This window comes from Aegilops tauschii, chromosome 4 (assembly GCF_002575655.3).
Source record: "Aegilops tauschii subsp. strangulata cultivar AL8/78 chromosome 4, Aet v6.0, whole genome shotgun sequence".
NCBI classification, from domain to species: Eukaryota; Viridiplantae; Streptophyta; class Magnoliopsida; order Poales; family Poaceae; genus Aegilops; species Aegilops tauschii.
Genome location: NC_053038.3, coordinates 492,302,471 through 492,313,069, shown reverse-complemented (window position 1 = coordinate 492,313,069; position 10,599 = coordinate 492,302,471). Strand labels below are relative to the sequence as shown.

The 10,599-nt window shown below is 45.4% G+C and overlaps 2 protein-coding genes across 2 annotated transcripts; one reads left to right on the top strand and one right to left on the bottom strand.

Annotated features, from left to right (window-relative positions):
* The first annotated feature begins 473 nt into the window (after window positions 1-473).
* LOC141021997 (uncharacterized) lies at window positions 474-1,445 on the top strand. The gene has a single exon (XM_073497867.1). The coding sequence runs from the start codon at window positions 474-476 to the stop codon at window positions 1,443-1,445; it is 972 nt and encodes a 323-aa protein (XP_073353968.1).
* A 2,777-nt stretch (window positions 1,446-4,222) lies between these two features.
* On the bottom strand, window positions 4,223-8,962 carry LOC109783806 (monosaccharide-sensing protein 2-like). The gene is made up of 9 exons (XM_020342407.3): window positions 8,869-8,962; window positions 8,608-8,715; window positions 7,528-7,931; window positions 7,362-7,446; window positions 6,974-7,251; window positions 6,153-6,662; window positions 5,569-5,756; window positions 5,024-5,442; window positions 4,223-4,419 (listed from the first exon to the last, which is right to left on the bottom strand). The coding sequence occupies exons 1-9, from the start codon at window positions 8,960-8,962 to the stop codon at window positions 4,223-4,225; spliced, it is 2,283 nt and encodes a 760-aa protein (XP_020197996.2).
* Window positions 8,963-10,599: the final 1,637 nt, after the last annotated feature.

The following is a 10,599-nucleotide window of genomic DNA, read 5'->3' as shown; positions in this document are numbered from 1 at the left end:
CCGTCAGTTTGGGTGACTATGTATCTTACTTCCGTTGTGGCGTGTGCGTTTGTATCCCCCCTTGGGTGCCTGCCGGTGTCCATGGTTAGTTGCGTTCAATGCATGTCTTTCTTTTTCTGGAATGTCCAAGGCCTTGGGGAGCCTGATAAGTGCGATCTCGTTCGTAACTCTATCTCGTCTGCGTCCCCCGATGTTGTGTGTCTCCAAGAATCCAAGCTCGCGTCTCTCGATGTGCTCAAGGCTCGATCCTTCCTTCCCCCTTATCTCTCTGAGTTTGTCACTAAGGACGCCGACGGGTCGCGTGGGGGGTGGTTACTGCTTGGGATCCCCGCAAGCTGTCCCTCGTCAGTTGTGCTAGATCGAGGTTCTCACTTACCACTAAGCTTGCCTCCACGGTCTCCGACCTCTCCTTCTCCCTTACTAACGTTTATGCCCCGGCTGACCACTCTCTTACTACGGCTTTTGTGGACGATATGCTCTCCTTATCGCCTTCCATTGACGGGGCAAGACTGATCGTGGGGGACTTTAATCTCATCCGCTTGCCGCGGGAGAAAAACAACGATCGTTTTGACGCCGGCCGCGCGTCCGCTTTCAACGCCATGATCAACGCTTTGGCATGGCTGGAACTCCCTTTCTCTGATCGGTTGTACACGTGGTCTAGCAAGCGTGATCCCCCTACTCTCGCCCGGCTCGACCGGGCTTTTTTTGACGCAGCCTGGGATTCCCTCTTCCCTGACTCGACGCTTGCTTCTCGCCCCAGAACCACATCCGACCACGTCCCCCTGGTAGTCTCCGTCTCTACCCGCATCCCTTCGGCGGGGCGTTTCTTTTTTGAAAACTCCTGGCTGCTGGACCCCCTGTTCCTCCCTGCGGTTTTGCCATCCTGGTCGCGCGTCCCAAGCTCTCCCTGTGCTGCGACTCGCCTTGCTCGCCAGAAGAAATGTCTCAGGTCTGCGGCCAAGGTTTGGAAACGACAACACAAGTTCATTCCTGTTTTTGATAACAACTGCAAATTCTTGATTGACCTGTTAGATTACCTGGAGGAGCACCGGCGGCTCTCCCCGGCCGAAATTGCGCTGCGGAGTGATGCCCGCCTCGCGTTGGCAGGCTCTGTAGCGCGGCAAGCCGCCTACTGGCGGCAGCGAGGGAAGTGCCGAGCCGTCGCGGAGGGGGACGAGAACACCGGCTACTTCCATGCCCGGGCGTCCCAACGGCGTCGGGGGAATGCCATCCGGGTGCTCGCTGTCGACGGCGTTGAGCTGGTTGCTCACAACGCTAAGGAGGCGGCGCTGCGGCGGTTCTACTCCAACCTGCTGGGCCGGGCCCCCGCACCTCCTGGGGGTTCGACTTGGCGGCCCTCTACGCCGGCGCGCCAATGGTCGACGGTGCGCCGCTGGTGGCGCCTTTCTCCAGGGCGGAGATCCGAGCCGCTGTCTTCGCGCTAGACCGGACTAGCGCCCCTAGCCCGGACGGGCTCGGGCCCGCCTTCTACCAGGCCGCTTGGCCGGCGGTCTCGGGAGACCTACAGCGCTTCTTCGACGATGTGCATGGCGGCACCGCGTGCCTCGACGGGTCCAATCTGCTCGACAAATGACCAAGCAGAATTAAGGTTTTCCCCTCGCGAGATCGAGGAACAATCCCAGAAGGGCATATGGGGTCAGGTAGGCCGGGTCCACCCCTGTGAGGCGCTCTCGGCAAAGAAATGGTCGATGACCCACGACGGGGACCACATCGGTGTTGCAGCTGGAACTAGTGATCTGTGTTGTCTCCTCTTAACAATAGATCGAGAAAGCGGAAGAGAGACGGAAGCGACAAGGGTGCGAGGGATACGAAAGAAGATAAGCATAATGTACTCTACTCACCGCGGGCTTGCCTTTTACGACCCGGAAGAGGAGCAGGACCGTCAGGCCCGCCACCTGGTCCCAAAAATTGAACCGTCATGGAGACATCGTCGGGTATTTCTCCAGCAAACCAAGCATCAGGAACCCGACCATGCATGGTGCAGGTATAAGTGCGGTCACATCATCGCCCATAGTGAATATAAGGGAATCCCTGACACATGGACTACGTGTGAAGTAGAAATGGCAAAGGGAAACGATGGCCCTTTGGAAAACAAGGGGGAAAGGAGAAAAGAATTCACGGAGGCCACATGAACAACTTCAGGGAGAAGCAAGGGGTTCCTCCTTCATACCGCTGATGTGGAGCTTGAGGATGGAAAGTGGAACTTTTTTGTATTGCAACATGAAAGGTATCGGACGAAGTCCCTCAGCCCACACGCCCGTCTCTTGGAAGGGAGGGCCCAAGTCAGCTGAGAAGGGCCTCGATAGCAAGCTCCTCATCCAGACTTGGCTTCAAGGATTATGCAAGGAGTCCACTGACCACATGAGACGGAGGAGGAAACACCCATGATCCAAAGATCAGGATTGGAAGGACCAAAGAGTTTGCAACCAGGAGACCGGGAAAGGATGCGTCCAGCCTACTCAGAGTCGAGTAGAAAGACTGAGGGACCAAGACAAAGGAGCGGACAACTTATAATCTGATAACCAAGATGATGGAAGCGAAGCCCTAATTTATACATAGATTAGATCCGATCTTGGGCATCCCACTGAGATCAACCTCCACATATCCCATCAACTTAGTGTACAAGTCGATGGATCCCACATTGTACTCACCGATATATATATATAATTTCAGACAATCAGGACTAGGGTTGTTCGTCGCATCACGAGGAACCGAACCTAGGTAAAATCATTTATCTATATTCATCTAATAACTTGAGGTTTCGCTTGAAACGTCCCTCACACATTGCTGCGGAACACTAGCAATTGAGTCCACTATGAGAAGAGGTCACCATAGCAAATCAAGGCCTACAAATCGAATCAGGGACTGTCTGCCACCACTGGTAGCAGCCACACCAAAGACCACCATCCGCTTGGCCCCTATCATCTACACATCCAAGGGAGTAACCAACGCCGCCGCCACAAAACCCGTCGGAAACCAGGCCACACAGTCCACCTTCCAGGGCCGCCGCCTCGACATCCAAGATCCCTCGCCCCCATATCACCGCATATCGTCATGGCCGACCACCGTCAAAGGCAAGACAACTACTTCTACGCACCCTACTCTCACAGCAATGGTGGATCTGGGAGAGAAACCGTCCAACCTTGAGTGGAAGCGGTCAGATCTGGGACATAAGGGGTGCACAGTCCCCAACTTCCATCCATGTCAAACATGATGTTATGAAGGAGGATGCAAACCACCCACCATATTCACCTCCACCCGTCGGAGGACACGAAATATGCATCTCACTTTGTGATCAAATACGGAGCCACGACAATGCGACGCGTGAGCACCACTTCTCGGAGAGAAGGGAGGAACTCGTAGGAACGGTGGGAGAAGGCTTAGCACTACCTGGCGCTGATGCGGAGAACATCTGGTGCCAACGGATGAGGGACGAGGTCAAAAGAACTATAGCCTTACCACACATGCAAGGGGAGAGGCTTGCCGCCAGCGATGTCGAGGGGTGGGTGCGGGGCAGAGGACGGGGTTTGGGAAGGGTCGGGCCAGAGGCAGCTAGGGTTGAGGCATTTGTTGTCGCTTGTGAGAGCCAATACAGCTATTATATGCAGGCGCTGAGTCGTGGTATTATGCAGCCCTTTTGTTACTTTTCCTTTTTCTTTTCTTCATGTAAATATTTTATTGGTAATACTCTAATAGAAAATACCGTAGAATGGTTGTTCTATGGTTTGGGTGTTAAGAAAAAAAACTCCTCCCATAAGTTGTCGTTCTCTATTTGTTGGAGCTGATGTGTACCCCATAACTAATTTAGAAGTCATATCGAATGGGAAGGAGGCTTATGAGAGAAGTCGAAAAGAAGATGAGTGAGCTTTTAAGCCACCAAAGAATTAGGCCTTACCAGCGCTTTATCCATGTGACTAGTGAGCATGTACACGCTTAAACAGACGTGGTCAAGTCGCTAGTTGGTTTGCTCTCACGATAGCTAGCTCTAACCAGATTTCTTTTGGGAACTCGACTTAATAACTAGTAGGATAATGGTCGGGTCCGGTACACTGTAGCATGTCGCGATCGTATCAAAGTCAAGTGACCATCGTAAGCACGTACTTCCTCCGTTTCTAAATATAAGTCTTTCTACAGATTTTACTATAAAAACTACATTCGGATGTATTTTGCTTTGTATATATAATGGAATCTTTAAAAGGACTTATATTTCAGAACGGAGGAAGTACGTCACTCCATAGCTGCGAGGTTGTATATAGGTGATGATGTGGTGATGGCCGTGGACACGGCACCCCCGAGCCCAAGCAGTGCCGCAGGTGCGGAGCCATGGAGAAGGCGCCCTCCCCCACAAAGCATCGATGACGACGGGCAGGGATCTCCAAGTTTTAGCCTTGACATAGTCTGCCAGATGTTCGCAGTTGACACGAGTAATTTTGTGCACTTGTTTCCTGGATAGGCAATGTGTCCTATGCGTTTAAAAACTCTAGAGAAGTTTTTCATAAGATTCTCGACATTGCCGTCATTTGTATAACATGTCTAAGAAACGTAACATTAGTTACTACCTGATGATTCTAGAGAAGTCCTTGTCATGTCATGATTTGCTAATCATATGGTGGCAGCCTATTGTAAGAACTCAGTGGTTTCTTATGTCTGTTGTGCACTTTTAAACAAAAGAAGAAGTTAATGTCGATATTTCACCAAGTCATCAATTTTAACTTCTCCATTTTGTGAGTCGTTGCTCTACGTGAAATATGTATAATTGAACACCAAGCTAAAAGTTTCTTGCTCCTCCACGGATTTGCATTCAAAATTTTGTATTATGCTACTCCTAAAAAGATTAACAGAATAAGAAATACTATATCGAAATGGAAGTTTAATTGTAATAAAACCACACGGAAACCATTATATTAAAGCCACCATAAAAATACAGATATTAATGAACCTAATTGTCACACTAATAATTTCTCTGAATTTTCTTTCTGCCTCTCTTGGATGATTTGGGTACCTGACCCGCCAAGTGCATAGAACTCTGCTATGACCTCAATAGGTATATTCTTTGTTTCCGGGACCTTTAAACAAACGAAAACAAAAGCCAGCACACAAACAATGGCATAAACTCCAAAAACACCCGCAAGACCTATATACCTCAACAATACAGGGAGGGTATATGTCACAATGATGTCACAAATCCAAAAGATAAGGCTACATATGGCCAAGCAAATAGCACGAACTTTGTTGGGGAAAATCTCCGAGCAGAATATATTTGGTATTGGACCAAAACCCATGACAAATATGCAGAAATAGATTCCAACACTCATTGTTGAGAGCAGTGCGTGTAGTTCAGCACTCAGATTCACAATGTTGACAGTTACCAAAACAATGAGGGACACAACCAAGATGGGTATTGTCACAAGTAGTATCCTTCTGCACGAGCCAATGAAAAGAAATTATTATGCTGTTATTTTATTTTGGAAATAATAAATTTGGATGTAAATCTTAAATTTTAGCAATAATTATTTGTAACTTGTGGTAGTAAACAAATACGGATACCTTCTTCCAGAGCGGTCCATAAGCCACATGGCTATGCAAATAAAAGGAAGCATCAATAAAGTTGTGAGAGCGCTCATAAGAATCGACACTGAAGAAGAGTTGATGCCAAACTTTGAGAGAAGAACCCCAACACCAGCTTGCTCAAGTATTTGTGGAGTGTAATAAAGAATGCCATTGATGCCAGCAAACTGCAAAAAATATTGAAAAATAAATCGTGTACAATTTAGATTGAACAAAATAAATAAAAAATTAAATTAAATTAATACTTTAATAAAACCTTGTGGGCTCGATGAGTTCTCACAAAAAAATAGCATTGTCATAAAAGACAGTGTTCTGAATCATTAATGTGCACCTACTTTATATGGCTAAATGTTTCTTTGGTTATATACATATATCATATATTAGTTATGAGACGTATAAATTCAACATGCAACTCAAAGTTTATATATAGTCACCAAAAATAGGAGAATAAAATGACGGCCAGGACAACCTAACTAAAAGATGTAATGTGATATTTAAGTGCCACAATACTTTTGTTTTAAAATAGGCTCATAGTAATTAGTTCTCACTCCTAAAGAATTTACCTGTTGAAGTACTTGTATTCCAACACCCACGACCAATGCACGTTTTACACCAGGTTCTAACAGATCCTTCCATTTTGTACTTCTATAATCTTTATTAGGTGAATGAATACCAATATTGTGTCCAGACTTATGAAAAACCGATTTGTTGACCAAAGCAGTCGCTTGAATGAAATTCCCGTCTATTGGAGCATCTAGTAGGTTCTCAGAACTTGGTACACCTCCTTCATGCAAATATACCCGTTCCATGCCACCTTCCATTTGCCCATCCAAATGATATCCTGATGACATTTTCCAAGCCAATTGCCAACCTCCACCAATATGGCCGCTTTTGCGACATACAACAAAATCATTTATATTCGTAGGTTTGGGTTGAATAAGATAATCATGCTCGCTATCATAGGTATCATCTCGGTTGTGTTCTAGCTCATGCTCTTTGGTCTCTTCCTGATTCTCTTCGTCCCCTTCAATTGGACCTTGTTGTTCTAATTCATTGAATATGCCGTGGGCAACCTGTTTTATGAAAATGAAGTGTACTTAGATAAAATAGTAAATTGAAGGTGAAACCAATAGAAACTTTTGAATTAGTGAGAAGCATTAAATATCCAAATCATTTGTAAAACAATAGAGCAATATAAATATTTCATTACATGATGCGTTATGACCCAATTCATTCTTAAAAGAAGATCATAAAGTAACTAAAAAATTAATATGGTTGAGCATGTATGTACACATGTATTGAAAATTGCAAACCAGGAAAGTAAAATATAAAGCTCCAATGCTAACTAGATGAAATATTGAAACTTTGTTAATGATTACATTACCTCAGGGAGCCCGTGCATACTCCCAATAATGTTGACAACTGGGTCATAGAACGATGCTCCACGACTCACAGAATGACCAATGGCACTTTCTTCTGTGTTTGTTCTCTTCAATGGATAGGCAACACAATGCAAATCTTCCGGAAGTCCATATAATTTTATTATTTCATCATTGCCAATCACTTTTTCCCTTAACATACTTTCATTAGTGCTAATTAGGTACTCCTCAATAGACGGAGTGTCACCAACTTGTGTACCCTCCAAAAGACTTGCCATTTCACCTGTAATAAAAGCCATGTATAACATTCAATGCTAACTAAAAACTTCAAATCATCATATAAAGAGAGCAAAAAAGATGACTTGATTTCAAGTAATTGAATCTAAGATATACCTGAGACATCTTCCTTTCTTCGTAGTTTTTGTAAAACCATCTTGGCTTCATCCACCCTTCCTTGGCTCACAAGCCAACTCGGAGTCTCGGGTAGATAGAAGATAGTTAAAATTGAGTATATTAGTGAGGGTATCAGTTGTATCCCAAGCATGATCCGCCAACTAACCTTTGGCAGCATGGACATCCAAAACACCATGCAGTAAGACAAGAACATACCAACTGAACCACTTAACTGGGGAAATGTGCTTAATTTTCCTCTCATATCAGGAGGCGCGGTCTCAACTATATATAATGGCACAAGTGTAACTGCCAAACCAATGCTAAATCCCTGAATAAGCCTCGCGAATAGCAGCATATACACATGTTGGGACCAAAATATGACCAATACTGCACTAACAAAGGACAACACCGCCGAGGTAAGTAGCATCGCCCACCTACCAAATTTATCAGATAGCATTCCAGATAGTGTTGTGATTATTGTTGCCCCAAAAAGTGCCATGGCCATAATACACCCCTCAATCATCGGCATGCTATCTAGTTTAAACTCATCCTTTATGTAAAACATAGCACCTGGTGATCATACAAAAGTTCATAACCAATTAGTGAAACTTTACAACTTTGAGCTCCTCTCGAAGAAAATTCAAACTAGGAAAAAGCACAATGATACACCATATTTATCATGATCGGAGTGTTACTATGTAAGCGTGTATTAGTCATGCATAATAATCGGAAGAAGAAAATAATTAGAAGCCAGGTGGCCGAATGCATGCAAGCGAAAGGCGCAACAAAAGCAATTGTATCTGGAGGGCATATGCAGATAGATGTGCATGCACGCACAGCTGCTACGTGTTCACGGTGGATCGGCACATTTACATCCGTGCATAGAATAATTTTTGGTACCCTTGTGGAATTTGTTAACTGCAATGACTCTGCGCTACCTAAAAATGTTTGGCGGTGCTAGAATTGGCAACCTGTACGTGATGTCAATCCACCATATATCTTAAAGTATTAAAAATATTGACACACATACACGAAGCTAATACTATTTTTTGCATTAAGTTGTGATGTCGCTTGGCACACAAACATGCATGTGTGTAGCACCCGCCACTTCAAATGTGTGTCAATATGTTTTAAAAAACCCTGTCAACTAGCTAGATCTCAAAAATCCTATGAATAAACTCAAAGAAACTACATGTGATGGTCGGTATACGCAATGTAAAACAATCAAGGAATAGAGTTTCTTCACCTGCAATGCTCGCATTGTCCCAGCCTTGGAGCAGGTTGCCGATGGATGCCACGAACGCGACAAGAACCGCGTGATCAACGGTCGTCAAATCACGCAACTTCTTACACGCTGCGCACAGAGAAGAAGAAGAAGAAGAAGAAAAAGAAGACATGAAAAGAAGTCATCATCCATGCGAAGTACTAGTAGAATCGATCTTAAAGCTGGCCGGTCGTGAAGCCATTGAAACCACAAGCAAGTCGATCGTTTTCTTTCAATTACTACCTTGTTGCAGTCCAGATCCGGAGCCGGAGGGAGCGAGCTTGGCATGAAGATTAGCCTCCGAATCTCTCACAAGAGGACGCGTTAAATCTTCCATGGTCGAATCCAGAGAGACACCCGATGCGCCTGCATTGAGAAGATTTGTTGGTTAATTAGGTACCGGGGAGAGAAAAGAAATCGCTCGTGTGCATGCAGCAGCTAGCTAGCCGCCGCCCGTTGAGTTCCTATTGATTTGATGATGGAACAAAGAGCCGTCATATGATTTAATCTTTATTCGCAAAAGAAAATATGATTCAATCTTAGCATCGAGACCAGAGGGTGAAGCAGATTCTTACTCCCACGCAGACCCAGACCCAAAGCACAGACGCCAAAACCCAGCAAATTACAAGCAGATTCTCCAGAACAAATCAAACGGCGTCAGGGGGTTGCATTGCATGCGATGGGAGAGAGGAGAGGGGTAGAGAAGAAGTGCTCACCCGAGGGGCGATCGGGCTTCCGTTCCGTCCTCGATCGCTGCCTGCCGTGGTATGCTGATCTCGGCGACTTGGTTTGCAGGATCTGGCTGCCCTTCTTTGGTCTCCAGAGTACGTATCCTTAGGAGTCTATATTCGCGTTGGGAGGTTGGCGAGTCCACTTATTTAGCACGTTTTTTTTCTCTCGGTTGGTGTTTCCGTTTGGAAACTCGTTCCTTGCTCCCCTCAGATTTTTTTTTTTTGAGGGATTGTTCCCCTCAGATTCCTTCTCTTCTACCAGGAAGCGCGATCGATAGCCTCCTTTCGTTCTGTTCCAACCAAACAAATTTCTGTTACCCACAGAAGCCGGCCCATTCTGCAGCGGTGTGCGGCACGGTCCAGCTAGCCAGAAGACGGCCCAGTCAAGCGGCGAAACGTATAAATAAAAGTGTGCCATCTGTCGAAATCACTAGTTAAGGAGTACTCCTTGCAAAGATCACTCCCACTTTCTCAGGTTGCGATAAGTGGCGCGCTGCATGTGCGTCACTTGTCGCAACATGAGAGTTTTCCCTTTTTCGTACATTCGTTTATTCAAAACGTTTTATCTCTTAACCCGTGCGTCCAAATCTCGAACCGTTTTCACCGTTGGATTTCTTTCATCGAGATCTTCAAAACTAGATCCCATGTTGGTAGGTTTGACAAACTTTTTTTCATGAAAAAAACCGGACGGAAAAACCGAACCGGGAGCACAGGGTTTTTCCCTTTTCGAAAGAGACACGCCCGTGCCTCTCGTGGAATCACAACCGTGCCTCTCGCGGAAGGAAAAAAAAGAAAAAAAGGCCGTGCCTCTGGCGAAAGTACAACCATGCCTCTCGCGGAAGCAAAACCGTGCCTCTCGCGAAAAAAAAACAGAAAACACGTTTTTTTTTCATTTCCGAGAGGCACGGCCGTGCCTCTCGTGAAAGCACAACCGTGCCTCTCCTGGAACCAAAACTGTGCCTCTCTCGAAATGGAAAAAAAAACTGAAAACGTGTTTTTTTTTCGTTTTCGAGAGGCACGGCCGAAACCAAACCGTGCCTCTTGTGGAAGAAAAAAAACACGTTTTTTCCCTTTCCGAAAGCAAAATCATGACTCAGGCGAAAAAGAAAAACGCGTTTTTTCGAGCAAATTTTTTTTCCTTTCGGAATTTTTTTCCCAAAAGTTATGGAAGACCGGTGGAAAACCAAAATGTCGAAAAAAACCGTTTAAAAAGCCGAAAACGCATGCGAAAAAAAAACAAAAT

Bases quoted from the DNA above. Each gene is read 5' to 3' on its own strand.
- LOC141021997 (XM_073497867.1), top strand. From the start codon at position 474: ATGCTCTCCTTATCGCCTTCCATTGACGGGGCAAGACTGATCGTGGGG.
- LOC109783806 (XM_020342407.3), bottom strand. From the start codon at position 8,962: ATGGAAGATTTAACGCGTCCTCTTGTGAGAGATTCGGAGGCTAATCTT. The intron at 5,757-6,152 runs GTAAATTCTTTA...TATTTTTTGCAG, and splicing joins GAATACAAGTACTTCAACAG to TTTGCTGGCATCAATGGCAT. The intron at 4,420-5,023 runs GTACCCAAATCA...AACATCTGGCAG, and splicing joins CTATGCACTTGGCGGGTCAG to ACTATGTCAAGGCTAAAACT.